The sequence below is a fragment of the Hippocampus bargibanti genome, linkage group LG11 (assembly GCF_051943395.1).
Source record: "Hippocampus bargibanti isolate YZ-2025 linkage group LG11, ASM5194339v1, whole genome shotgun sequence".
NCBI lineage: Eukaryota > Metazoa > Chordata > Actinopteri > Syngnathiformes > Syngnathidae > Hippocampus > Hippocampus bargibanti.
In genome coordinates, this window is record NC_142744.1 from 4654397 (window position 1) to 4671673 (window position 17277).

The window sequence follows — 17277 nt, forward strand, 5'->3', positions numbered from 1 at the left end:
AGACTTCAACTGGCAGTGACAATTAATAGTTCGAAGAATTGTTGATTGTCTGTCAAAGGCCTTTTGAGATGGCTAACTGAACATGACTTGCTAGATACAGTGATACCTCAGCTTACGAACGCCTTAGCACACAAACTTCTCACCCTACAAACATTAAATTCACAAGAATATAATCTTCGCATACGACGAACCAAACCACATAGCGCCACGTTGGCTGGCGGACTAGTTTTTGGCAGATGAACACCAAACCACCCGGTAGAACAGGACCATGGTGGCTAGCGGACTAGTTTTCCACACCCCCTTTGAGTTTGTTATTGAGTGGATACTTTTGCTTTTTTGGGACCGAAAAAGACCCCACCACAGGCTAGTGTTAAGCTGAAGAGGACACAAAAGAAAATTACAGTCGAGCAGAAAAAGGAGATAATCAAAAAACACGAATGAGGTGTGCGTTTGTGTGACTTAGCGTCCAAGTCCCAGTACGCTAAGTCGACCATTGCTCCGTGTGGCTAATGGTGTTTCTGTGTTGTCTAAGCAATGGTCTCAGGCAATAGAAGAGATTGAAAAACTTCTGTTGATTTGAAGTAACGAAAAGCAGCTAGCAGGGGACAGTGTAAGTGAGGGTATTATCGCCAAGAAAGCAAGGCATCTTTTTGTTTGTTACAACTCCAGCGTTTGTTGGATATTTTCTACTTTTCTGACCTAAGGGATCTTTGACTTCAGAGGTTTTCCTCTGTGAGTAATCAGAATCAGAATCAGAATCAGCATCAGAATCCGAATCAGAATCAGTATGTATAGCACCCAAGGAATTTGTCTCCGGTAGAACACGCTGCACTAGTATCATCATAAAAAAATGCAGAGTAACTAGACAGTTATATTTGGGAGTCTGTCTAGATAGTTAATGGCAACAGGGGAAGAAGCTGTTTAAATGACTGCTGGATTTGGTGCGCATGGATCGGTAGCACCTGCCTGAGGGTTTCTCCGCGCCCTTGTTTTGATTCTTGCAGTTTGCAAGTCACCGGGAGTGGGTAGGACAGTGCCAATTATTTTTTCCCGCTGTCCTAACTGTCCACTGAAGTCGGATTTTGTCCATTTTTGTGGTGGTAAAATGAGATAGCGCCAACGGTGAATACCTTGATGAGTAACAACCCCGGTGCATTGCAGTATCTCAACTCTTTTAGAGCAAGAACCAATTTTGCCTACAGCTTTCTCTCCCCAACAGCTCATAAAGAGATAAAAAAACGCTGCAGTATCAACTTGCGCTAATGCCACCGGGCAATAGGTAAGCTCAGAACTGCTACATTCCCTCCGCGTTGACAAAACGGAGGGGGCCTGGCTGCTGAAAAGAACTTGTAAACACATTCAATATATTCAATCCACTCCGCTCCATGACGGACATAACCGTAAATAAGCTGATGTCAAAACATCATTTCGACAGCGGTGCTTGAAGGCAGACCTCTTTGGCGGTGTAGGAAAAAAAAAAAAAACCTTGGCGGGCATGATTGGAATAAACCCATCTCCATCAAGTCAATTTGTGGCGTTTTTTTTTTCATTTGCATAACGCACGCGGCGATGGAAGGGTCCCAAGAGGTAGCGAGAGGATAAGGTCTGCTCTTGGAAGGATCAAGGCAGCTCACCTCCATCTTCACTTAAAGCTGATTCTGGTTAGGGCTCTAATTGCCTTGAACCATGTCTGTGTGAACCTAATTGCTCATTAGAGATTCCATTCAGATTACATTCAAGGTAATCCATTAGAGAGTTTATAGCTCGGCATTCCATAAAAAAAGGGTTTCGTTTATAGGTGTTGCCAAGCTACTGCAGCACGGCTGGTAAAGACTCGATATATCAACTTGGATGATGGTTCTATTTCCAGAAACATATGGGACCACAATCAAATCAGCAGTCTACCACAAATGCATGCATGTCCTTGTGCACATACATTATTTTCCAGTTCCCATTTCTAACACCACTTTCATCAATTATTTAAAAGCCAACAGTATGTAACTCCCCGCACGGTGTGATCCGGACTCATCTTTTTATGGCCATTTCGGAGAAGAAACAGCTTTCTGCTTTAATATTTCACAAGTCCTTCATCTGGGTGTGCGAAGCAAATGTATCCAAACCGCCGTCCTATTTTTACCCTGCCTTGAAAGCAACAGATCTTTCCACATAAAAATGACTTCAATGGACAGCTCGTCTAAATTAAATGGCTGTATAAAATGGCAAAATAGCAAAAATTACACCCGCTCAGGATTTATTGACTTCACTTTTTAATAATGCATTGAGTTGAAAAGGGCTGTGAATTACTGTTAACTGCAGTGCACTCGAGCATTTTACTTTCACAAAGTGAATTTTGTATAAAAAATGCATGATACAATTAATGGCCTAAACATTCGCACACTTGTACCAATTAACGAGCTCCTCACAATCAGAATTGATGATACTTACCTACATTAGGTTGTGCAGAGGGGCCCAAAATACTTGAAGCACTAACCCAGATTCTTAGCTAGCTGGCAAACACATAGCCATACAGTTAGCTAGCTAAGATAAGTCAGATAATTAAGATAAGTACCTTCAAATCCCATCTCATAACCCACCTATTTAAAATGGCATTTTCTGTGTAACTTTATCTCTTGTTTCTATCTATAATTGTATTATATTTATTATTGTATCTGTTTTTTTCTGTGCTTGTCTGTGACTGTAAAGTGTCCTTGAGAGCTTTGAAATGTGCTTGAAAATAAAATGCATTATTATTATTATTATTATTATTATTATTATTATTATTATTATTATTACTACTGTTATTATGATAAGATAAGTAAGATACGTAGGTAGGATAGCTAAGATAGCTAAGATGGTGTCTGAGGTATGACAGTCAGACACTGGGGACAGAGACTCGGAACCAGAAAGATTGTCCCTACTGCCGGCCGGAAACGTAGTCATCCATGACATACGTCTGGATTCTGCGCCCCTTTGCCAAGCTATTTATTGAGAGTATATGCAAATTAAAGTGATACATGAGTAAAACATAGTTTTCTTGATTATAATACCATTCCTCTGGACCTTCTAAGCACCAACAGCTGTAATCAATAAAATATTGTCTTTTAATTGGTTGTCTTCAAAGAACTAATAAATTTGTAACCTGGCAAATGAGCTCCTTCCTATGAGGGAATTCCAAGGTCAGATCTTCTAGATGAAGGTAACAGTTTAACTAGGCTGTGTCTGTTTCACTCAGATTTACTGTGGCCATCTGCGCCTTGACTGTGGGTCTATTGTTTGGCTGGCCAGCTAAGCACAGGACTTTTAAACATGATAACTTCTTATTCACCAAATAACTAAGATAGCTAAGATAGGAAAACTAGTTAAGATAGCTAAGGTGGCTAGGTAGCTAAGACAGTTAAAATAAGTAAGATTAGTAAAATAAGTAATTTAGCTAAGATAGCTAATATGGCTAGCTAGATAGATAGATAGTTAGATACTGTTGCTAGCTAGATAGCTAGCTCGAAGCAGTGATGTCTTGTTCACCCATTTCATTCCACATTTTGATAATTAGCTGATAAGAGGTGGACATGTGGAGAATCACAATGTAAAATATTCAGACACAGTGTGTCGGCTTCGTACTTAAGACACTGCGGGCGTTTGAGGCCCATCAAGCAAATCAGCTGTTACTCTCCTCGGCCGCGCAAATGCACCCGACTAATCTGAATGATTTGATATCTTTCTTTGATTTTTTTTTTCTAGCCTCATTGCTAAACTTTCGGTCCAAGCAGCAGTTTCCTATTTTGACATGTTAACGAGGCTGATATTGAGGACACATCACGGAACGTATGTGGCAACAGCTGGAAAAGAAGGCTCAATACAAAGCGGGGACATTTTCCAAAATTTCACTCGAAACAATAGCTTTCGCGGCTGCTTTTTATTGTTCGCACTGAATACTGTAATTACTAAACTGTCAGTCCCATCTTAGGGGAGAGTGACAGACAACAATGCATTCTGGGATGGGTGGGGTGCGGGGGAAGGGAGAACTGTATTGTTGAAAACAATTTGAATAGGATCTCTTATCTGTAAACTGACACGTTAGATGATTGACGACTTTGATTCATCTACTTTCTTCATGGAATTTCTGTTTCAGCTTTTTTGGCCCGTGGTACCGATAATGAGTCCTGCCTGGCTGTAGCAGTGAGACAAAGTCTTGAGTTGGAAACACTGCTCCGTCAGGCTCGACAAAGCTCAATCCCCTCGAGTGAGCCCTCGTACTGACAGCGAGGTCGACAGCAGACTATTTATTGGAGCCACAAAACTGTTTGGTGCTTTTCTTTTCTTTTTGGTGTGCGTTTGAAGCTGTGTATATCCTCCAGGCTCCAGCCCAGTCAGAATTAGGGGAGCGCTTGCTACACAACATACTCCTGAGGCTGCTAAAGAAGCATGGCCTGCCACAGGAGGTGCTGCAACATTTCTACACGGCTGTCATCGAATCCATCCTGTGTTCTTCCATCACCGTTTGGTTCGGGGTCGCCACAAAAATGGCCAAAATCCGACTTCAACGGACAGTTAGGACGTCGGAAAATGACTTGTACACTGCAATAATCCAAACTAGGGCGTGGAAAATCCTACTGGACCCTCCGCACCCTGGCCACCACCTTTTCCAGCTACTCCCCTCAGGCAGGTGCTACCGATCCATGCGCACCAAATCCAGCAGACATTTAAACAGCTTCTTCCTCCAAGCCATTAACTCTTTGAACAGTAGCCCAAATGGAACTGTATAGTGCCACTTTGCAATTTTTTGATGATGATTTTAAGTGCAGGGTGTTCTACCGGAAACACATTCCTTGTGTGTTCTACATACATGATGAAAAGGTTTCTTCAGCCGTCATCTGTACTTCTTTGAAGGTGTCGACACCTGGATCACTCCTGTATGACTGAGAGCTTACACAGACGTATTCTACATAGTTGGCAATGAAGATGATTCTGTTCTGTTCTGTACTCACAGCAATAGTAAAACCTTGAGAGATGTCTGTCCACATCATTGCCGCAAAGAACGGAGAATGAATTTTACAACAGTTGGCTGCTTTTTCCCAATGTCTCCCTCATATTTTTTTTCAGTACAATCAATCAGAACGTTGAAATGACAACAAATGAGTCACGTCTATCATATAATGATGCATGACAATGTAGATGAACTACAAAATGCCTTTACTGGACAAACTGGGCGTGAATTCCAGGAACACTGAAAAAAAAAAACGAAAATGTAAAATATGTGGATGGATGAAAAATGAGGAATTGTTTTGAAAAGTGGTGCAATCTTTGTCATGGGAATGCTGAAGTGAAGTAGCTGAATATTGTGGAATTCTAAATGGGAATGTGAATCTGTTTTGTTGATGGTGACATGGGGAATGAATTGAAAAATTCCGGGGTAAAATAAAAAATATATATACCGTATTTCCCGGTGTATAAGGGACACCGGAGTATAAGGCCACATGTAGCAACGGTAGACTTAGCATACTAGTAGTGGTAGTGGCTAAGTCACACAAACGCACACCTCGTTCGTGTTTCTCGATGATCTCCTTCTTCTGCTCGACGGTAATTTTGTTTTGTGTCCTTTTTGGCTGAATACTAGCCTGTGATTGGGTCTTTTTCGGTCCCATAAGAGCAAAAGTATCCTTGATATCAAACCACGTGTGCACTCAAAGAAAGGTGTGATGAAAACTAGTCCGCCAGCCACTGTGGCGCTCCATGTAGTTTGGTTCGTTTGCCGAAAACTAGTTAGTATGCCAAGATTACGTTCTCGCGAATTTAATGTTCGTAAGGCAAAAAGTTCGTAAGCTAAAGCGTAACCTGATGCATCACTGGTTAAGGCAGACCACATTATAAGGCGCTACAGTAGAGCCTGTAATTACGCAATACCTGTTCTACTTGGGGGGAATGCTTAAAGTAGTTGCCAGACCTGTTGTACCTCAATATTCCATCACGTATAAGGCACAGGATAATCTCTTGGAGAAAATCAAGACTTTTGGGTCCGCCTTATACACCGGAAAAGATGATAATACATTGTAAGAAAACTATTAATTGTTGCAAAGAGGCAAATAGAAACCCAGAAGGAGTGAACTTTGTGTTCATATTTAATAATAGAAACAATTGGAAATGTACTCTGAGGAGTGGGATGAGACCCTTGGAGCCAATTAGACACATTTACGATAATAAAGGGTCATATTAGATTTGGTGAAGGGTTATATGGTGGGCTTACCTCGTCCCGTACTATAATGTTGCAGCTTGTCACTGTAGACTGCCTCCTTGGTGTAGGCCCTTTTCCTAACACATTCATAAGGAACAGATAAATGATGAACACATGACAAGAGCTGTAAACAAGAGTACCGCAAATACCGCATCATAAAATACAGTGATACCTTGCTTTACGAACTTAATTGGTTCGTACAGGGTGTGTAAGGAGAAAAGTGTGCATCCCAAAAAATAATTTGGCGTAGGAAACTATTAACATGAGAATAATCCGTTACCAGGTCCCCATAAAACTAATTTTCTACTAAATAAGCCTCACTGCTGCGTTCTTGACCAATCACATGGCTTTAACCGAAGACTGGGGGCGGGGAATAGAGGACAAAACAGTCATCCACCGTTTTCTTGTTAGGAGAACGGGCTAATTTCTGACTGACACATCACTCATTGTGGCAGCTCCGGGTGTATCCCGAAAAATAGTTTGTATGCCAAGGTAAAAGTTTTAGAAATGTAACGTTCGTGAACCGAAAAGAGGTATCACTGTCCAGCCACAATGGAATTATTTGCAGTGCGATGGATAAAGAAGGTCCGTCATGGTAAATTAACATTTGAATTTTAATTAGATCTCGATTAGGGATCACTTTGCTTTTCATGCGATACATCAAAAGAATCTTTTGTGAAGGCTCAAAGTAGAGCGCGGCTCATCAGAAAATGTCACCTTCAAATATCTAAAAGCAAGGGCGCCTTAGCGATGTGGCGGAGTGACCGGCTAATGTCAAATTAAATCAGCTCGACTTCACTAACAAGGCAGAAGTGGCGACAGTTTAACTTCTCTGTGAAACGATGACCGGATGGTGGAATATGCCTACTTGCATTGATGCAATATAACAAGCTCATTTAGGTGATTTTATGTACCGGGTACTTACCAGGGGATTTGATTACCAATGTGACTTCAGGCAAATATGGATTAAATTGAGAAACAAAAAGCTAAACTTGACATTATTGATATTTTAATGCTAAGCGAATCCACATTGTATTATCAGATGGTTGGCGGTGATATGTCATGAGGATGACATTATTTGTGATACATTTAAAGGACAACCGACACCTCCGGACAAGTTGTGTCCATAATTTGTAAAATCACTTCAAATGACTTCTACTGAGCGCATTTTATGAAGATTACACCGCATATAGCTATATTTTACGTTTTAAGACTCGCGCTGAATATTCAGGAAGTCTTGTTTTTGAGTTGATGACGATGCCTGACGTGAGGTCACGTCAAAAACGCCCCTGAGCGAGAAAGCGACACACAATGCATTTTGGGTACATTGTTTGGTCTGAAAACATCGTGTTAATCCGTATTGATGGCGAAATTAGAAGGAAAGACACATAAATAACGTAATGGTGAATCGTTGTATGTCGCACCAACACTACCAATTGCGGTAACACCATAAACGTGGAAACAAATTCTCAGCAGACAAATCTGCCCATTTCCAATGGAGCTTGTCCGCCATCTTGTGCATTTTCTGGGCACTACATTGGAGTTGATACGGAAGGACTTCTTTAATCGATTGCAAACATTTACACTTTCCTCTTCAGAACTATTTGAATCATATTCATAACTGGATGAGTAAGAAGAAAGCATCTTCTCCAAATCTGAAGACATTGTTTTGATTCTAGAGCAAGGCAAGACGTCCTGGCGTGACATCACGAACAAGGGGGCGGGACCTTCTGAAACTTGCCATTTCCGACGTCATTTTGAAGCAGTTTTGGGACACTTTAAGTCATTTTTATTGGTGTTTTGCATTTGACTAAAAATATCAGCCTGCGTGTTTTGGGCATTTTAGATGCTATAAAACGTTTTTCTGATATCAGTTAAAAAACAAAAAAGTGATGTCGGTTGTCCTTTAAGTTGACACGAGCATTCCCCTCCATTTGCTTCAATACTGTAGGGGAACAAAATGGTGCGGGGTAAAAAATAGCATAAACAAAGGAGGACATGTTGGCTCGGATGTTATTATAAAATGGAGGTACAAAAATGTTTTTGCTTGAAGGAAATTGTAGTTACCTGCTACACACGATGGAGATGGCAACCAGTGAAACAATGAAGACTACTCCGGCGGCCGCTGACCCGGCAATTAGAGGAAGTTGCTCCCTCAGCTCTGATTTGAAGTCTTCTAAATTAAAAAAAAATAGTCCTTGTTGACAACATTTCATTATAGAAAACATTTTTTTTTTGTGCTTTCAGCCATTGATATTTGAACACAAATGGCAGGGCAAAACACATTGACAGACAGAATGCTCATCGGGACTATTGAGTTTGAGGACTACATGCACATTAAATTCTGTTTAAAAAACCTTAGACTCTCTTTTTTCATCAGAAAAGAGAAGAAAGAGTTAATTCCTAAGTTAAATGGGACTGGAGTTATATGAGCTTGAAATGGGGGCGGCTGTACAAAAAACAATATGATACATATTGATCTATATAGCGCTTTAACAACACCTGAAGCTGTAACAAAGCGCTAAGATGGACAAAAGGCAAATGGTGCCCCCTCGTGGAAGGGGAAAAACATTGCCAGAGGTCTGGCCAGTGCTTTATCGGAACCCCTTGCAAGAAAAACCAAAACCCGAACAAATTTGGGGAACGCATTTTTAGTTTTATTTATTTATCTATGTTTTTTTTAGTGGCTGCAGACATGCTAAGGTTATTGCTGACAAAACAAATCAAATGGACTGACTTTAGCACACGATTATTGGGAAAAAATGCCTCTTTTGCGCGTACGGAATGTCTGACGGATAAAGAAAACATACAGATGTCTCAGCGGAGAGGCGCCGACTGAAATCCGGCGAGCTTCGGCAGGGCTGAGTGACAAGTTGTGTTTGATAAACTGAGACCGAGTGACACAGAAAGAGAGGCGGCCAGTACAAAAATAAATAAATCAATGAAAGACTGACAAGAAAGCCTTCATCTTTCAATATCGGCGCACCTGTAAAAGAAACAACACTTTGGAATGCTGTTTCATCAGGTTTATGCCAGGTGGCCATTGTCATAACAACCAATGAATTATTTACATTCAAGGACAACCGACGCCTTCAGACAAGTTGTGTCCATAATTTGTAAAATCACTTCAAATAACTTCTACTGAGCGTAAAGATTCCACGACAAATATCTATATTTTACGTTTTAAGACTCACGCTAAATATTCAGGAAGTCTTGTTTTCGAGTTGATGACACGATGCCTGATGTGACGTCACTGAAGGAACGCCCGTGACCGAGAAAGTGACACACAATGCATTTTGGGTACTTTGTTTGGTCGGAAAACTTTGCGTTGATGGCGAAATTAGAAGTAAAACACATAAATAACGCAACGGTGAATCATTGTGTGTTGCACCAAGACTACTATTTGATACTAGTTGACACAAATTCCCAGCAGACAAATCAGCCCATTTCCAACGAAGCTTGGGCGCCATCTTGTGCCTTTTCTGGGACGCTACATTGGAGTCCTGACGGCTCGAATTGATACGGGAGGACTTCTTTAATAGATTGCAAACATTTTTGCTCTCCTCTTCAGAACTATTTGAATCATATTCATAACTGGATGAGTATTGGATTGGATTTGCCTTTATCAGTCTGATTCTACGGCAAGGCAAGACGTCCTGGCGTGACGTCACGAACAAGAGGGCGGGACCTTCTGAAACTGAGCATCTCCGAGGTCATTTTGAAGTAGTTTTGGGACACTATAACTCATTTTTATTGGTGTTTTTCATTTGACTAAAAATATCAGCCTGCGTGTTTTGGGTGTTTTAGATGCTGTAAAACGTTTTTCTGATCTCAGTTAGGAAACAAAAAAATGGTGTCGGTTGTCCTTTAAATGAGCAATAATTGTGATTTTTTTTTCACAATTGTGATTTTTTTTTTGCTTAGTCATATCTAACAGATTAGATTTATTTTCAAACCCACACTGGTGAAGGAAGAAAAAAAGTCAGGGGATAAGATGGAGGCAAACCAGCGTTAATGGCAGCAGGTGGAGCCTACGGGCGCGAGCATCGGCAGCTCGCTGCTGCTAAGTGCTCTGACAAATATCGCGCGGTGGCAGCGCGCCAATAAATGAAAAAAGAACAGCGAGCGTAAAATGTGTGCCTTTGTTTTTTATTTCTTTTTGGGGGAACATTTGTAAACACTTGGAGGGAGACTGAGACTTTAGCCGCTAAGCTTATTGCGTTGCAATAACTTTTTCCTTCACCATCATCACGTTTATAAATGTAATACTTAAAGCCAAATGCTGGAATGAGGATAAAACGCCCAGACGGTTGGGTTTTGTTTTTCTTTTGTGCTACCACATAGCATCCACGCAAAGAAAACTAAAGCTATCTATTCGCTAGGTATTAGCTATCTATTCGCTAGCTATTAGCTATCTATTCGCTAGCTAGCTAGCTTGCTATCTATTTGAGTTACTTCCGGGTTGAGTGAATGCTGGCACGTGTAGCTGCTCACTCACAGGAAAACTTATTCTTTGACTGAAAAGTGACCCTGAGTTTTGAAAGGCGCTTATCACTGAAATGTATTATTATTATTATTATTATTATTATTATTATTATTATTATTATACGGTAATACAATTACACTCTAAATATACTGTATTTTTTTTTTCAACTTTATGTTAGTTCCGGGTTGAGGGAACGCTGGCACGTGTGGCTGCCACTGCTCACCCGTAGAAACAATATTCTGTGACTGTAAAGTGTCCTTTAGAGTTTTGGAAGGCACTTATAAATTAAACATATAATAATAATAATAATAATAATAATAATAATAATTAAATAAATATTAATTATATTAATAATAATATTAAAAAATTATTATTATAAAAATGCCAATATTCAAAGCTGTCACAACACACTATCATAAAGCTATCACGACATCCTAGCATAAAGCTATCATGACACAATAGCATAAATTTATCACGACACACTAGCATAAAGCTATCACAACACACTATCATAAATCTATCACGACACACTAGCTAGCATAAGCCTTTCCGTCACGCTATTTCTCAACACGTTTTCTCACTGGCTTCCTCATGACTACACACACACAGGACACGACAAACAAAGAAGCAGGGGGGTGACTTTGATTTGCGTTAAGCGAAAAATAATAAGCTGCTTGGTTGGTTCAGAGTCCTTTTGTGCTTTTTTTGAACCGTTGTGATCCACCCTGCACTCAAAACACCCTTTTCCATCTTCTGTTACTGACTACTTGTCGCAAGCTTAAAAAAAACTAGCTTGAGGTTAGCAAAAATTCTTTCGTTGACATTGTATTCTACATTTTTTTACACCAACTGATGAACCTGTCACGTCAGGGTGTCGTAGCATGTTCAAAGCTACATATTAGTGATGAAAATGATGCTACAATTGAATAAGCTGTTACGTCAGGGTGTTGTAGCATGTTCAAAGCTACGCATTAGCGCTGTTAATGATGCTAAATTTTGGTTCTGTATGCATATGAAAGGCGGAATCATTGGCAGAAGACAGAAAATAGGAGGTAATTGGGTCAAAAGCTTAAAAATCTAGCTTGATGTGAGCAAAAATTATTTAGTTGACATTGTATTCATCATTTTTTTACACCAAGTGAAGAACCTGTTACCTCAGTGTGTTGTAGCATGTTCAAAGCTACACATTAGGGATGACAATGATGCTAATTTTTGGTTCTGTATGCATATAAAAAGCGGAAATAATGTCAGAATACAGAAAATAGGAGGTAATTGTGTCGGAAGCTTAAAAATCCGAGTTTAATGTTAGCAAAAATTCTTTAGTTGACATTGTATTCCTCATTTTTTACACCAACTGAAGAGGCTGTTACATCAGGGTGTTGTAGCATGTTCAAAGCTACATATTAGCAATGACAATGATGCTAATTTTTGGTTCTGTATGTATATGAAAGGCGGAATTAATGGCATAAGACAGAAAATAGGAGGTAATTGTGTCACGGCAAAGCAAGATCAATGCGGCATTTGAGGCTTTAGCTTTGTGGCTTAGCTATGACACGCTGTTAACCTGCTTTTCCGAATCTTTCATTTGGTGACGGATGCTAACTTTCGACTTGACAATAGCACTTTCATTTCTCATTTCACAACTCATGTCATGGGTTCTTGTAAATCTCCGGCACCTTCCCTCGCTCCTTTTTTCTCTGTTAAAACCCCCACTTGTGCCCCCCCCCCAAAAAAAAAAAACAAAATCTCATTAACTACTAATCACTGCACTCTGACGCTGGAATGATTGGGTGAAAAAAACCAATTAGCTTAGCATTGTGGATCAAGCACAGTTAGCTGCACAAACAAAAGACATTCTGCTTTCGACATTAAGTCCACACACACACACACACACACACACACACACACACACACACACACACGCACACACACACACGCACACACACACACACACACACACACATACCCTTGAAGGGAATTAATTTTGCTGTGGAAACAGAAGTGCAATTGAACACGAGTCTCCACATCAATCTCACCAACTAATAACACTGCAATAACAAATCCCAGTGTTGGTGTGAGAGAGAGTCAGTGGGGGTCGTTCTAGGCTTGTAGGTTCTTACCATCTGTGAGAGTTTGGAAGCACATCTTGCTGCTGTATTTGCCAAAACCAGCAACGGTCCGCGCCCGCACCTGAACCACATACACGGTACCAGAGCGCAGGCCCTCCACACGCACTGTGTTGGTTTGGCTCCGCAGCATGGTGGAGTTGATCTCCGCGTGGTCCTGAAAGCGGGAATGTTCGCACAGGTTAGTGAACAAAACACTACACAAAGAATGGAAAGGTAAAAAAACAAACAATATAAATATACAGTAAAGTCTCGTTATATCGATATCGGATATATCGATAGTCCCGGTTATATCGATATTATTTCTATGCACACACGGAGAAAATTACATGCAAACAGGGTTGGATATATCGATAGTCCCGGTTATATCGATATTTTTTCGGACTCCCTTGAATATCGATATAACGAGACTTTACTGTATATTAAAAAAAACATTAACTCATTCACTGCCAGAAAATGTGCAAAAATTTGTCCACTCCAGTGCCAGGGTTTTTGTCATTGTCACCCGAATTCCAGGACCTACAGAATAATTGAGTTTTAGAACTACATACACATTCAATACAGCGTAAGAAACCTGTAAGAGATAATTCCTAAGTTATATGGGTCTGGAGTTATCTGAGATTGAAATGGGGGGTGACTATCCAAATACAATACAATTCATACATATTGTTTTATATAGAGTTTTAACTCATTCACTGTCAGATAATGTGAAAAAAACGTGTCCGCTCCAGTGCCAGGGTTTTTGTCATTGTCACTTGAATTTCACGACCCACAGAATATTGAGCTTTAGGACTACATAAACATTCAACGCAACTATCAACGTAAGAATAATAATAATGATACATTTTATTTCTAAGCGCCTTTCAAAACTCTCAAGGACACTTTACAGTCACGGAATCAGCAACTGTGGTCCTCACTCCTTATCTGGAGTTATCCAGCCCTCACAAAACATTTGAAACAGGAATGTGTGTGTGTGTGTGTGTGTCTGAATGTGTTGTGTGCATGTGTGTGTCTTTGTGTAATCCCCATTTGACTGGCAGCATGAAAGAGCCCTTCCAAGCTGGTCCGCCCACAAGGGATGCTCCCCCATTGGATGTTTGCCATCTGTCGGGTCACCTGTTTTCCACCCAAAAAAAAAAAAATCAACAGATGGAGGACCGCGGTTTCTGAGAACTGGAGAGTTCGGAGCGAGCTAATTTGACCTCACCGAGCGGTCGCTTTGCACTCCGTTCAGCGCCATAAGGTCCTAGAGACTGTTTGCCTTACTTCGCTTGGGAGGATGTTGTCTGTCACGTTTATGCACATCTGGTCGTGAATGAGTTCATCAATAAATACATAAATAAATATCTAAACAAATAAATAAGTAAGAATGAGTGGCTGTGTCTTTGTGTTGTCATACTATTTGTTTTTTTTTTTGTTCTTTTGACTTCAAGATGGCGCCACGAGACTGGTTGCCTTTCCAGCAGCTCCTGTAATTTGTTTTTCTACTTCTTCCTTTCCTTTCATCACTTTGCTGCTGTGAAACATCAATTTCTAAGTAAGTAAGTAAGTAAGTAAGCAAGTAAGTAAGTAAGTAAGTTAGTTAGTCGCAAATAAATAAATAAATAAATAAATAAATAAATAAATAAACACGAATGATTAAGAATGAGTGACTCACTGTGTCGTTCATATTATTTTTTTGTTCTTTTGATTTCAAGATGGCGCCGCGAGAGTGGCCGCCTTTCAAGCAGCTCCTGTATTTTATTTTTCTACTTCTTCCTTTCCTTTCCTCTTCGTTTCATCACTTTGCTGCTCTGAAATGTCAATTTCTCCACTGCGAGACTAATAAAGGATAATCGAATTCAATCCAATCTTATAAATAAATAAATAAATAAATAAAAAATAAGTGAGCTCGTGTTGAACAACTAATTATCTACTACCTGGCATCTTGGAAACCCATAAAAGGATTGTCAGTGGTCAAATTTGGAGACAATCCATTGGAGTTACTGTGACTCCATTGTTATCTTTTGGCAGAGATGATCCAAGAGTTGCTGTTTTCTTGGCCACAACATTCCAATTTGGTGACTTTGGATGAGCCAATCGTGAGTGCAAAAACTTTCCACTATTTATTTATTATTTTTTTTCAACAAGAAATTATTGTCTACAAACCTGGAACGGCATTGTAATTAACTTGGAGTGTGTGTGCATGTGTGTGTGTGTGTGTGTGTGTGTGCTTTACCAAAATGCCAACCACGCAAAATGGACAGCATGGCCACTTGGCTCAAATACATGCATGGTGGGGTACCATGTGTCCTCCTCACAGGCTCACACATGGACTCACACTCACAATTAGCAAGGGGTAGGGGTAGTGCAGTATTCTGGATGGATCGAGTTGATTTTAACGAATAAATAAATGTATAAAAAGGTCAATGAAACAATAAAATACAGTGAAGCCTTGTTTATGTGTCGTATTTGTTCAAATACTCTCCAGATAGTAGCTGAAAATCTGACTTTGGGATAAATAAATTGTAAATCTCACACATTTGGACCCGTTCAAATTCTACACATTGTAAACATGTTTGTAAACACACGAAGAATTGCAAGTGAAACTGTATGTAATGCGGTCCATGTATGTGTTTCCTATGTTCACCCAAAGAAACAAAGCAGGTGGTGTAACGTCGACCAGTTCTGTGGTCAGTTGCATTTCTGCCTCAAGCCTCTTCAGAGATAAGAAATGGCTGAAAGTTCTCACACGCAGATTGCAGATCGGCTGTATAACAAGCAATGCGGGGGTAATAACATTTAGATTCAGGGTGTGCATGGTTCCTTTGCACCCAAAATAATCCCATTACAATAGAGGACCAAAACAAGCCGGCTGCCATTTTCTTGTTCTCGAATGACACAACACTCATTGTGGCAGCTTTGTGTGTATCCCAAAAAATAGTTTGTATGCCAAGGTAAAATGTTCATAAATTTAACATTCGTAATGCGAAAAGTTCGTAAGCCAAGGGGTTCGTAAACCGAGGCATCACTGTATTTATATCCATTTTGTCATTTGGAATAATAATGAATACTTACTTACTCCCAGTCCACATTACCGCGATAAATGAGGGATTACTGTAATTGTGATTAACTACTCATGATTGGGAAAACAGCTGTATTTTTATTGCACCATTTTTCAACAAACAAGAACATCAAATGATACTTGAAAACATATAAAGGAACATTTTAGAATCAATGCTAAGAATAGAAACATGATTATTCTCCCGATCTGATACCAATCATCACACAAGCCCTTAGCCATGGCTCTCCGCCTTGCCAATGTTTACTGTAGTTTCTTCTCAATGTGACTCCCTTTCATCGGCCCACCAAGTGACTTTAGGCTTCTGCTCTACGCTTGTTATTGAGGGAGCTTAATGAAGACTTAATAACATGTTGGGGGCCCCCCTGGAGGTGGGTTGATGACTGGTTTTATGAGAGAACATGCTTTTATTAGATGTGCAGCAGATTCCACGCTTTAAATGTAAATGTCGCCAATGATCAGGTTCATTTAATTGCGGTGGCCAAAATTGCGATCTCAATTAACTTATTCACTGCCAGACATGTGTAAAAATCTGTCCACTCCAGTGCAAGTGTTTTGTCATTGCCACTCGAATTCCAAGACCCACAAAATATTGATTTTTAGGAGGTGAAAGTAAACAAAATAACGTATTTTCTGGTGTATAAAGGCACAGCGGAGTATAAGGCGCACCCCCAATGAATGCTGCATTCAGAGTAAAAGTCTGCCAAGATGAAACAAACACATGCACAGCATACAATTACATACAATGCATACAATGACCCGACGCCGAATGGTCGTGCCGGGAGTCCTTTTGACTGCCACTGATTGTAACGACCAGCACCTGCGAGGCTGCAGGCAGGGCTGACAGCGCCAACTGTTGGTCGCCAACCAGATCATGATAGTAGAGGCTAGGGTTACCCACTACCTTTTCTACAGGGGGGAATGGAGTTGGTGGCTCCTGACACTATTATTTCACATATAAGGCGCACCTGCGTAAAAAGGTCATCTTTTGAAGAAAATCAAGGCCTTTGGGTGCGCCTTATTCACCGGAAAAAAAACGATAGCTATTTGTAAATGTGGGTAAAACTTCATACGGCTCAGTTTACTTTGTCTATTTTTTGTCTCCTTTAGCAGCAACTTTACGCGGACGACAATACCCTGCAGTCTATTCGCCTGGAGACTGACAACTTAGTAGCGCGGCGGTGTGGGGGGAGTAGTTATGAAGGAAGAAGAAAGAAAAACAGGCAATGCGATTTTTATTTGAAATCTAAAGTCATCACTAGGACACCTTCCATGCCTCTGCTAATGCGCCGCGAGCTAGTGGGGTCGAGTTGGATTTTTTTTTCCTTTGAGGAGCTGATTTATTGTATGAAAGTCTAAAGTGACATTTCAGAGT

At 40.3% G+C, this 17277-nt stretch overlaps 1 protein-coding gene across 3 annotated transcripts in view; it reads right to left on the bottom strand.

The window, feature by feature from the left end:
• The window catches only part of ephb1 (EPH receptor B1), a 165694-nt gene that overhangs the window by 24224 nt on the left and 124193 nt on the right, over positions 1-17277 (bottom strand). For 2 of the 3 annotated variants that reach the window (XM_089007566.1, XM_089007564.1), the window contains exons 7-9: positions 12836-12998; positions 8297-8405; positions 6242-6306 (exon numbers count right to left, since the gene is read on the bottom strand). In XM_089007566.1, the coding sequence (XP_088863692.1) occupies positions 6242-6306; positions 8297-8405; positions 12836-12998 (337 nt within the window). The remainder of the gene's footprint in view (positions 1-6241; positions 6307-8296; positions 8406-12835; positions 12999-17277) is intronic. The other variant, XM_089007565.1, reaches the window with a different exon arrangement.